Genomic DNA, 12587 nt, shown 5'->3' with positions numbered 1-12587 from the left:
AGCTTGTACAAACTAGAGGGGCATTCACAGAGCACATTCCTCTGCCAAGGCCAAACAATCCTGCAAATGAATGTCTAGTTACCTTCACGAGGGACAGTATGTGTCTATTTCGTTGTTGGTTGATCGTTTGTATGTAAGATTACATGAAACATACAGAACACATTTCCAAGAAATGTTGTGTAGGATGTGTTATGGGTCTAAATCCATCAAATGTAGGTGTGGATTCAAATCAGGGATCAGCTGTTTAATATTTTGTGATATGTGCAAAATCTTTGTTGATTTCTCAGAGAATAATTCATGGATCTTGATGAAACAAATTACATATATTCAAGGAACTGATATCTATGAGTGTTTGAAATGTGGTGCATCTTATTTTGATATAAGGAGACTGTTGGACCATTCTTTTTTTATTATATCATATTTTGTGCATTTTAAATATATAATTATGTATTTGTCAAAAACAACCTGGTAATCTGCCTCTTAATCTGACATCCATAACAAACCTAGTCAAATATAAATGTGTGGACTAACGGACACTTGCATGATGCTACAGGAGCAGTATGGAGACATGTTAGGTATTTTTTTGTTTTAATATGTCTCAAGAAGGACTCACCAGTTACCTCAATCCTATTAGATTCGGCTGAACGCTGTTTACCCCTGAGACTCCAGAGGTGTATTGTGGACTCAAACACTTCACCCATTCATCCATAGGCATGATGGTGACTAAGGGATGAATTTTCATTTTTCAGTGAACTATCCCTTTAATGTTGGTTTTCGCTTCATTATTCATTTCATCTATATCAGAAACTTACTTTCAAGCAAAATTACACATTTTCCAATTAATGGAAAAGTCAATTTCCATTAATTGCTGACTTTCATTTATCTCTTTGTGTGATTAGGTCAAGCCCCATGAGCTGAAAATCATTAACAGCAACATTATAGTCTTTGGAAATCTGTGCTGCCCTCTAGTGGAAATCTTGAGATTCCTTTATTTGTTTTGGAGACCTCGTCTCACGGTCATCTAACGATGACTTCAGAACGAAGAACCAGACAATTTATTAGACCATGTTTGACTTTAATTTCATCTGGAACAACCAATATTTTCACAGTATTCACAAAAACAACATTCACCAATGAATCACTGTGTATGTGTTTGAATCAGTTATTTTTGCAGTGTGTGGTACATTCTTTCTCTACAGCATCATGATGACATTACTGGATTTAAGAACAACACAGGACTTGGAATTTGTAAAAGTGGTTATTTATTGGTTTTATACTCAATTTTCAATCCTGTAAGAAATACAGACAATAATAATTACATTTGTAACTAACATAATCTATGAAACAAAAAGGTGATATAATTTATTGCACTGGTGAATACATTTAAATTATGTATTTAGTTGTGACTATCTGAGCAGTCAGAGAGGGAGATATGATAACAACACTAATAAACAGGCAGCTACACAGGGGCCACTGACCCCCTGGGCCCTGAAAGCTGTGGATTCACTCCTTATAGCTCCTGCACTTGATTTGATTAATCATGCACTTGTTAGAAATGTGTGGCACTAAAGGAAAACGTCCACTATCATAGGTCGTCTATCATCCACAGAAGAACTGCAAAGCTGCAACCAACAGTTACTTTCAGTATCAATACGTCTACTGATGACATACAAATATTTTACTGATACACTGATAAATTCTGGGCAAACCTCCGTTATTATTCCTTAAAGCTCGGGTGAATGTTATAATAGCTTGTTCTGTCTGAGTAATTTAAAAAAATATTTTTTGCTTTCAAAATGGCCTAAACAATAAATTGATGATCAAAATTGTTGTCTCTTGATTTTCTGATAAATGCAGGTCTGACACCAACACCCTGCCTCATCGCAGCCTCCTCTTCAGTATTTCTTTTTTCTTAAATTGCTGGTTACCATTCTGTTTCATCCTGATACCGGTTTGTGTCTTTTCACAAGCATTTCTCTTTGCTCCATCTCCTCCCCTGACTCCAACCCCTGGCCCGTCATCTTGTCCCCCTTAGCTCCCTTCATTGTCCCCTTGCTTTCATCTCTCTGCTCTGCGATGCAAGCCTGCATCATTGCACCAGCCACTGCCATGCTTGCTCCACTGGTCTCCAACCTCACCTCCAGCATCCTCATCATCGTCCATTTTCATTAAATAATCCTTTAAATCTATGATTTCTAGCCTGTGTCTGTGTCTTTACCTGGATTCACTATGGTTAAGATGCCCCACTTATTAATTAAGTGACTGATCATTTCATCCACTGATCATTTCTGCTATAGAGGATGAACAGTTGTCTGGGAAACTCAAATCAAAATCAAATCAAATTATATTTCTCTAGCCCATATTCACAAATCACAGTTGGTATCATAGGATTGAACAAGATGTAACATCCTCTGCCCTTAACCATTGACAGGAGTGAGGAAAAACTACCAGAAAAAACAATGATACTGCTTTGTTCTATGCGGTCAACACAACAACTTTCTGTCCCTCAGAGGTTAAATGTGATACATGTTCTCCTCAAAAGAATAGCGCTCAACTTTAAACTATCACTACCTTGCAAAAATATGCATTATTTTCAAAGAATTATAAAAAATATCTACATAGAATGTTCATGAAAGTGTCAGTAAAATGCACAAAAACTCAACTTTTACCTCATCATACATAAAACTTTTATCATCAGGCTGCTCAAAACTGACTTAAAGAGCTTTTCCACACACTTCTTTACAGAAAAGCAGTTTGAACAGTTGTCGGCACAGCTGCAGGACACAGCTGCAGGGAGATGCTTAAAGCTAAAGGTCTAAATGTGACGTGTGGACATGTTCAGTCAGCGTGATGCTGCTGTATATCACACTGTGAGCACAAAGACGAGGGAGACTGTGGTGGCTCATCAGCGGCTGATCTGTTTCTAGAAGAGCAGATGAATTGTCTGTTTGTTACAGGTTTAACGTGAGAAAGTCACAGAAATAAAGAAGCCACAGGTTATAATTGGAGAGCAGCTGTCTTTCCTCTGGGGCTGTTTTGGTTTGATTGTAAGCGACAGTGAAAAAACTACCAGAAATATTCCCACGAAACTTGGTGGAAGGATGTGGTATGGGTCAGGAAAGAGGGCAATACATTTTGGTGCAGATCCAGGGATTTCGTTTTTCACTTTCTTTAACAATGCAGGTGTCCGACAAAGACTTTGTCTTAGTAATAATCAATGGATCTTGTAGGAAAACATCAGGCATGTTTAGGGAACTGATATTTATGAGTGTGTATAGTTTAATTAATCCAAACAAAATTCAGAATCTAGTGAATTTAAATGTGGTTTGATGTGGAGACTGTCGGGTCTTAGTGGAAGTATCCATTGGATAGTCTAGTTGTGGATGCATTTTGAAATACTGAATAGGAAAGACTGTTTGTTATGTTATACTGCTGTACTGTCCTTTTAATCATCATGTGAGTCCATCTTAGGGTCCCATCCCTCAGGTTGGGGGCCACTGCTCTAATGATCATCTTTGTTTTGATCACAACAACCCAATTATTCCTTTCTTCTATCTCAACTTAATAACATGAGCAACATGTGTGTACAAGTAATTTACTTTAAATGTTGTCAGTGGCAGGCCTGACGCCATCCAAACCATCCATGTTGCTCACTGAACACCATGTTGCGGTCCAACCATTGAATCTATACTCAACAGCTTTCACACACAGTACATAACCTCTCGGCTAGTTTCCTTTTTTCGTGGATCCACAGACACAACATCCCCGTCCCTCCCGCTGATGATCCACAGGCGTCACCGGAGCAATCACACCGACTTCCTCCTCTTGCCAAACACGTTGTTGATGAGTTTGGCCATAGACTTGGAGCCGCTGTAGCGTCGCCGGTCAGCTCTGTACTTCAGGTGCTCCATCACCTGTCGGATGAGCTGTGTGAAGAGGTTGGCGATGTCCTGGTAGCTCTCGGCCGCCGACACCTCCTGGAAGTTACAGTGGTTCTCCTGCGCCAGGCCGCGGCCCTCGTCCTCACATACCTGCCTGGCATGGCAAAGGTCCTGCTTGTTACCCACCAGACACACAGGAACCTCCATCTCCCTGAAACAGAGACATGTTAGTGCGGACTGGTGACATGAAAATGATGTGGCATCAGTTTCCAAAATTTCAAACCTCTTTGTCCTCATAACTGAAGCTCTGTTTAAGAATAAAAAAATAAAATCTTCTCCTCTCTGAATTTATCATTAATAGCTTCCTTTCTGTGCAGACTCGTTCTTCCTCTTAAATGCTACTTGTTATCTACCTTCACTTATGTCCTGGTTTACTGTGAGTCCCTCACTCATCTCTATGAATCATTTATCAGTTTGTCTGAACTGGTCAGGACTCCCAGCATTCCTCAAACTCAAAACTGCATGAGGATCCCCATTAAGAGGAAAGTAGGGCACCCATACTATTGTTCGGCTTTCCTATGGTGTTTACAGTGTTCCCGTCTGGGTCGTGAATTCCTCTTAGCATTTCTTGTTAATTTGAAAAAGATAAACGGACAATCATCACGTATAAACAATTTGAAAATCCTTTGGATAAATTAAAAAAGGCACAAAGACTAAATTAAAAAGAAGACTAACACTTTACCAGCATTGTTTATCGTTTTTAATCCAAATTTAAGCCCAATTTGGCACCAATGTCTCTGGCAAACTTGAGGAACTCCTTGTAAAAACCAGAGGCCTCAGTGAGGGACACACTTCATGTTTGCCTGCGGTGTCGGAGCATCCCCACACTTACTGGGAAGTGTTCTGATCCACAATGTTTCAACTTTCTAAGACCAAGCAGTGGATTTTTAAATATATATGGATCTCCAGTTTCTGTCCATGGTTCGAGTTGCCCCATAGTAAAATACCCTCACTGTGCTGTTACTGACCCCTTGCAGTTGTCGACTCGTTCCTCCCGAATCTGCCGCAGGATGTTCTTGGCATCGATGAAGGAAGTGCGATCATCGATGTTGTACACCACCACAAAGCCGTCGGCCCAGTCCACCGGCTCCTCCAGAATACACCTGGCCTCCGAGCTCTGCAAAGGACGACTCATTGTTTTACTCTGGAATCACACTGACCAGAGGTGTTTTTCTTATTCAGCATTCCCTCATTCGAATATATCAAGTGGACATAATATAAGAAAAACGTGTCGTCACTACCACAAAGTGCAGCCTCCAAAATGACCACAACACTGAATCAACACGTCTCTGCAACTGTTTCAACTTTAAACTGAACTCTGGGAATGAGTGGGGGGTTGTTGCAGAACTGTTGTAAAATACTGCATTTATCTAATCAACTGCCAGATTATTGTATGCATGCAGTAATATTACCGTGTACTATTATTTGTGTCTCATTACTTCCAGTATTTTCAGAGCTGCATGTTCTAGTTACCCTGAAACACACGAAGCAACATTTTCTGTTTTACAGTGGATAAGATAAGAGAGACAGATTCTCCAATAATCCAGAAGATTCAATACATTCAGTACAGACAATGACAAACTGTAAACCAAACAAGAAAGGCAGCAAAAAATGATATTTCTACTGATGGAGTGCATACATCCACCAAGGCCAAACATTCCCATAATGAATCCACGTTTACATTCACTACAACTGGATTTGGATCTGCACCAAATTACACACTCATAGATATCAGGTGCCTTAACATGTCTGATTTTGTTTTTGAAGATCCATGAATTATTCTCTGAGTAATCACTGAAAATGCAACTTTTGAAGAAAGAAAAAAACAATCCTGGATCCATTTCATGATCCAGAATGTAATGAGTTCTTATAAATAAAACAAGAACAAGCAATAACCAGGAATAATAAATAGACAAAAAGATAGAAATATGAAAGTAATTAAAATATTATCATATGACAAGTGATGGACTAATTACAATTTTCAGTTTGGTTATGCAAACAGAGGAAGAGTGCACATGGTGCCTGGAGAAAGAAAAAGTAAAGGTGCCAAAAAACTAAAAGAGTCAGAGGAAATATGTCTGTGGACAGTTTTAGTGACCTTGAGGTGGAATAAACAGGACAAGATGTTCAAAGACATGTCTGAGCCTTCAAACAGGGATTCCTCAGCTGCACTGAAAAAACCCATTCATCCCAGCATCTTAATTGACTTCATACTTTCTTTATGCGGTCCAGGTCAGAAGGGCAGGACTCTGACCCTGTGTTTCTTATGAGAGGTGGGTGTGACAGTGAGCTTCCCCTGCAGAGACAATGATCAGCTGTTGTTCTGCTGAGCCTCCGGTTATTCCAATAAAATACTAGCTCTGTAGTAAAAAGCCTGTCAGGTCTTTTGTCTTGTCCAAGGAGGTGCAGGTTACAAGGCTCTTTTCTTCAAAGAAACGGCCGCTGGTGCACGTCGCCTAAGGATACTCCCATAAACCCTCTGGATTCACAACTTTAAGTGCTGCTTTAGTCGCACACGTGCCAGGCCAACGTAAACACCTGACCACGGTTCAGTCAAGGTCACGTTCATGTCCTCGACAAACTGAAAAGCGGCCACTGTTTGATTGTTGCTCAGTGAAATCCTGAAATTATTATGTTTCCACCACGGCTGAATGGATTCTGGAAATACCACCTTCCCCTTTTATAAACTCCTGGCCCTGAGAGCTCAACACACAACAATAAAACAAAACGTGCAAATAGACACACCACAAACAAATGGAGAAAACGTTTCATAGAAAACAGGGGCAGCGTTTACAAAATGCTCTGCAAATACTGACTACAACACTGAATACTCAGAAGATAACAATACTCAAAACATTACAGTACTCACAGCATAACCAAATATTCACAACAAAACAAAATACAACACAACTAAATACTCGCAACCAAATATTGACAACAAAACAAAATACCACTGAATACTCACAGCAAAACCAAATACAACATGAACAAAAAACAAATGCAAGAGGAAACAAAGGAACTCAAAACAGGAACGTTTCTAGAGCCACTGCAGCTCCGCTCTTCAAACAACATTTACTATGGATGAACTATATCCAAATGTTTGGACGGGTCATGCGATGTGTTGAAGATGTGTTGTACCTGAGAGCAGGGGTCAAAAACCTCCAGGTTCAGCTGCCTGCCATCGATGGAGAGCCTTTTATGGTACAGGGAGTCTGTGGAAACAGTCAAACATGGAAACAGTTAGAATAATCATAATAACAAAGAATGGATTCATGTCACAATTGCACATGAATCAAAATAATCTGTGTGGTTTGTATTTGATGAGTGTATGTAAGAACTTTGAGAAGTGCTGTTATTGGAATTTGTGTCCTTAGATGTTGATAATATTTCCAGCAGTTGAGGTTTGACATTACGCCAAGAAGGTATCCCTGACTCGAGAAGGAATAGTTTGACGTCTTTGGACGTATTCCACTAAATCACAATATATTCGTTGAAGCCTAATAATGCTCAAGTGAAATTTAGATAAACTCTGTTCTCCAGGTCCAAAGAACACCACTCATCAAAGAACCATTTTGTAAAATCTGGAAACACTTACTGGTGTTCGAGGCATATTCGCCGATGAAGCGCCTGGTCAGGAAGCGCACAAGGACAGCTGCAGGACATGACGGAAGAGAAAAACCACAAAGTGAACCATGGCATCATTACACTCTCATTTCTCACAGGTGGCGGTAGCAACAGACACAACATGGTGCCAACAGTCACAGAAAAGTGATGCATGGCTTAGCTGGAACTTCAGTGAGTGTATTTGGCAAAGTGAAAGGTTGTATTTCCCCCCTCCGCTTCGCCTCCAGCCTGAGCGCTGCACTGAATAAAGACTGTCTCTGCCACTTTTGGTCCCACAGACAATCAGTTTCAATTAAAGGCAGAAGTTTCACTTGCTAAACTCTGAAGTGCATGTGGCGGATGGTGGTCCTGGGCGTCTGGAGGGATTATACAGGGGTTATTCTTCAAATATGGAGATAGCGCAGCACACTAACTATGCATGTATGCTGGAAAACATCACTTAAAGACACAGTAGGAATTCTTTTTGAACCTTATTCTAGATTATAATGTTTTTATACAGAGGAAATTTAGAGATTGTCATTCCCGCTTTAATTTCCCCTCCTTTGGATTACTGCAATTCTGTCTTCACCTGCCTGAGCCAACAGATTCTGCAGAAGTCTCAGCTCATTCAAGTCCCCTCACTAAAGACAGCATCTTTATCAGATTTTAGCTTCTCTTGTTCTGTACTCATCTGGTTCTGTTCTCATCTGTATCGGTATCCATGCTCTAATTCTGTGTGATGTTCAAATAGCTTTTAATTGTTTCTTATTGTTTCCTCTTGTTTGCCTTCAATTTTTTATTTTTAACTTATAAAGCACCTTGTAACTGTGGAACGATGCTTTACAAATACAGTTTATTATCATTATTATTATTATTAGTAGTAGTAGTAGTAGTAGTCGTTTTAGCAGTAGTAGTCATAATAGTATTGGTAGTATTTGTATTATTATTAATAGTATTGTTATTAGTATTAGTAGTATTATTGTGATCAAATGATGTATTTGAAAGCAACAAGCAGAAGAGCAGCGAGCAGAAAAACATGAAGCACATAGTGTAAAGTGTCCAGAGGCCAACACATCACCACAGTAACAGCTCTGCTTCACTGCCAGGATGTGAGAATGGAGACATCCCATTGTTTTATGAAGCTCTTAGAGCCAGGCCGTCTTAAATCACAGTGACTGAACACTGGTGTATGCAACAGCACCACAAGCAGCACCCCTCAGTGACTTTCACTACAGTGAAGGAACGGTCACATTAACTGTCACACGTCTTGTAAAATACGCTGGGGGAAGCCTGCGGTTGATTTATCAAAAATACTGATCTGTTCAAGGACAGGTGGTTGTGTCCATTGTTTGTTTTTCTGTCTGTTTACAGGACAACGCAGAAAGTACTGAGCCATTTTTCTTGAAACTTGTCAGTGAAAGGGTTTACAACATAAACAGTTTATTTTAGATCTCCTACAGCAGACTGGTTGGTTTTATATCCGCATACATAGAATTTTCCATTTTCCCAACAATGAAATCAGCTGTGTCAGACGAGTTGTAATATAACAAAGGCAGAGATTCTCTGGAGGCACAAATGAGCTCATTATTTCAATTAAACCTCAGTGAATGGAGCCAATAAACCACAGTTTCCTCGTGGTTGTACAACACAAAACCAAAGCTCAGTGAAAAGAAGAGGTGGAGTTTGTTACTACATGAGAATGTTACCTCTCAACTGTTGGCGATGTCCATGCAAGAAGATCAGTCTGATGAGAGTGAACACTGTTAAAAGGCTGGTAATAAGTCAAACTTTGTTCTTGAGGTAAGATCTTGACAGTCATGTCTCTGTAAAACCAATGTAATCTATAGATCTGTCCTTTTAGAATGGTAGGAGAAGATATGGTAACTCATGGTGTTTTCCAGTGTATGAGCAATATCAACATGGTTCTGACTGGAAAGTTAAATTGATATATTTATTAATTTATTATGACTTTTGGTACTTTTAAAGATCTTTTGTATTTTTAAAGATATTGCACTTTTAACTCAATGCAAACTGCTGTTAGATATTTGTCAGTGCATATCTACATATATCTGGTTTTTTGGTCTTCTTTTAATTTCCTCAAATCAAATTGCCTTTGGGCAACCTGCCAAGCTGCTCTCTTGTTTTTTATTTTTATACCACATAGATAATGTTCCTTATGTTGCTTTAAGATGTGACCTGCACCCTGATCTGTGAAGAACAGCATTTCACCCCTGTGTGCACTGTAACATGTGTTATGGAAGGGACAAAGAAAGCAGAATCTGAATCATAACAAACACTCCAGTGAGTTTTGTCTGAATCATTTATAATAAGATGCTGAACTTAAGCTGTTGTCTCCTCTGTAGTTCAATATACAGATACTGCTTGTTGAAGAAGCCGCTGACAAAAAACACGCAGGACAGGATTTAACTCATTTAACACACACTGTGAAAACAGAGCATCTCTGACCTTCAGTTTCAATTCAACACAAACGATCTGCATGTCAGGTAGAGTTTAAACAATTAGTTGAATAATTAATAAGCTGATCCACAGAAAAATGTTCTCTAATATTCTCTAACCACAGCCTCTCCAGTGTGTAATTTTTTTAAGTTATTAAAATAAAATATTTTTGCATTCTGAACTGGTTGAATAATCAATAAGTTATCCTAAACTTATTTGACTAAATTTAGTAAATCTTGCAAATTTAGTGCAGGCTTACTAATTTTAAAAACTTTTGAAACTCTTTCATTCAAACAAATAAGTCAAAGCCTGCAAACGTTTTATAAAACACTTTCCAAGACATGAATAACATTTGGGGAAAACACCACTGACTGCACTGCAGAGAAAGTCACTGTTAAACTGCATCATATGTACAATCTGGGGGTGCTCAGGGTTTTTTCTATAGCTGTTCTGAATAAAAACCACTTGCAGCCGCTCACCTGATTTCCCAGCCCCCTGGCTGCCCAGCAGGGCCAGCTTGATGTCGTTCATGCCTGTGCTCTGTCAGGTCCTCAGCTGGGTCTCTGGGTCTGTGTTGTGTCTGGTATCTGGGTTAGCACACTAAACGCTCCCTACAGTCCAGGCTGGATGGGAGTACAGGACGGCCCCCCTCTCCTCCTCTTCAAAGGGCTGTTTCACATTTTAAAGCCAGAGGAAGGAGGGAGGAGGAGGAGGAGGAGGAGGAGGAGTAGGAGGAGGAGGAGGAGGAGTGAGAAACAAGCGCTCTGACTGTGCGCCAAGCGCTCTCTCTCTTATTCTGTCTCACACCTCTTGTCTCTGATTTCTCTCCCTCGTCTGCACTGAACATACTGTATTTAACCCTCCCCATTTTTTACCCCTTAATCCATCTTTTCTCCTTTATTTAATCTCTTGTGCCTATTTATCACTCTTTTCTGCTCTCTTCCGCTTGAGGTTACTCAGAGGTCATGAGTGACTGAACCTATTGTACTGTTCCAGCTTTAACACTGCAACTGAACATTTGTTCTGTTTTTTACAGCGTTAAACTACAGAGGCCCATTAATCACACGAAAACAGAACAATAAACTGACGAACTTTTGGAATTGCAATATGTCAAAAATATGGAGAGTCAAAATTATGAGATGAGTCTAAATCATGTGAGACCAATTCGAATTAAAAAATGTTAAACATTCTTCACATTTTATCTGATATTTACTACCCACAAATTATGTATAAGGTTAGTGATAAATTATATAGTATTAGGGCCAGGTTGAAGAAAATAAATGTGAGATTTAAAGGAAAAAGTCATAATATTATGAGTTTCTCATTTTTGTAACTATGAAACCTCTTTAAATATCACACAGATGTAACAAACAACAGTCGACCACTACCAAACATTTCCTCCACCACTCAAGAGGCAATTTCCTTCAAGCTTATTTGAGGTTTGTGCACTTTTCAAGTCTTGAAGCTTAATGTGATGTTAATGGGACAAAATATTTGTGAGACCTATACTAAAGTACAGTAGTTCCTCATTGTGCTGCAGCGAACAGAATGTAAAATGACACGTAGCCTAAAATTCTGACTCTATTCTCATAATATTCCAACTTTATTTATAAATCTTTCTTTAACATGGCACAAATACCAATACATCACTATCAGTTTTCTAATATTATTCCTCGATGTGTTTCTTCATACATTAGATGCACTTGATATTCTGTGATATTTGTTAAATCAACATTAGGCTGCATAAGGGTTTTATTGCATGTTTACCATCTTATCATCGGAAATTCCCAATTACTGTTTTTCAGACTGATATGATGATCAACAAATAAAAATGCTTTATAATTTCTCAGACTCAGCAGCTATACGAACAAACATATTGATCATCAGACATTTCCTTATCTATAAATACTTCAAACACTGTTGGGTAGTAGGACAGAGAATGTCACACCTTGTTAAAACCTATGAAACAGATTGTGATTTGAGAATATGGGCTATACAAATAAAATTTGATTGATTGATTTTTTGATCATTGACTTAATACTGAAAAGACTTGGCCTGATTTTAGTATTTTAACCCTAACCTTAACCCTTTATAAACAGTCAGCCACACCTGTCACCGAAACCTAAACCCCAGTCCAAACTTCCATAAATCTGTTTTCATCCAGTTGAAATAAAACTAACTGGATGTTTCTTTCCTCGGGTGGTGGAGGTATTGTTGACCTCTCTGTAGTTAGATGGAGTAACTTCCTGCTGATCTCAGTGATGATAATAGCTCGGCTTCAAGGAAAGTCATTCAATTGAAATTGGCCAATGTGTTTTCATGAAGCCAAGGCAGTGATACGATGGGGAAAAAATGTTGATGACTTTTGTTACGTACTCTATCAAGCGCACGGTCGCAATTCACCAGGCTGAAGCAATATAGTGAAGTCAAGGCACAGTGTAAAAGCAAAAGCATGAGAAGGTAAGCAATAAAAAAACACTGATTAGAGCATCAGTCATACTCCTGACATCATACTGAGTCGACTCAGACGAGCAATCCATCTCCTTCAGCTTCAGCTACCACACCAAATGTGGCACATACAGCCAA

General features: G+C 39.2%; 1 protein-coding gene across 1 annotated transcript; it reads right to left on the bottom strand.

Annotated features, from left to right (window-relative positions):
* Positions 1-1239: 1239 nt before the first annotated feature.
* Positions 1240-10658, bottom strand: rerglb (RERG/RAS-like b). Its single transcript, XM_020078842.2, has 5 exons — positions 10481-10658; positions 7537-7593; positions 7080-7153; positions 4910-5058; positions 1240-4092 (listed from the first exon to the last, which is right to left on the bottom strand). The coding sequence occupies exons 1-5, from the start codon at positions 10530-10532 to the stop codon at positions 3807-3809; spliced, it is 618 nt and encodes a 205-aa protein (XP_019934401.1). The 5' UTR covers positions 10533-10658; the 3' UTR covers positions 1240-3806.
* Between the last annotated feature and the right edge of the window lie 1929 nt (positions 10659-12587).

This window comes from Paralichthys olivaceus, chromosome 7 (genome assembly GCF_024713975.1).
Source record: "Paralichthys olivaceus isolate ysfri-2021 chromosome 7, ASM2471397v2, whole genome shotgun sequence".
NCBI classification, from domain to species: domain Eukaryota; kingdom Metazoa; phylum Chordata; class Actinopteri; order Pleuronectiformes; family Paralichthyidae; genus Paralichthys; species Paralichthys olivaceus.
Note: the sequence above shows the minus strand (reverse complement) of the source record. Positions and strands in the feature narration are given on the sequence as shown.

Coding starts and splice junctions, on each gene's coding strand:
- rerglb (XM_020078842.2), bottom strand. CDS start 10,532: ATGAACGACATCAAGCTGGCCCTGCTGGGCAGCCAGGGGGCTGGGAAA. Junction 7,154..7,536: donor CGAATATGCCTCGAACACCA/GTAAGTGTTTCC, acceptor CTGTTTCCACAG/ACTCCCTGTACCATAAAAGG. Junction 4,093..4,909: donor CGAGTCGACAACTGCAAGGG/GTCAGTAACAGC, acceptor TCTCTGTTTCAG/GGAGATGGAGGTTCCTGTGT.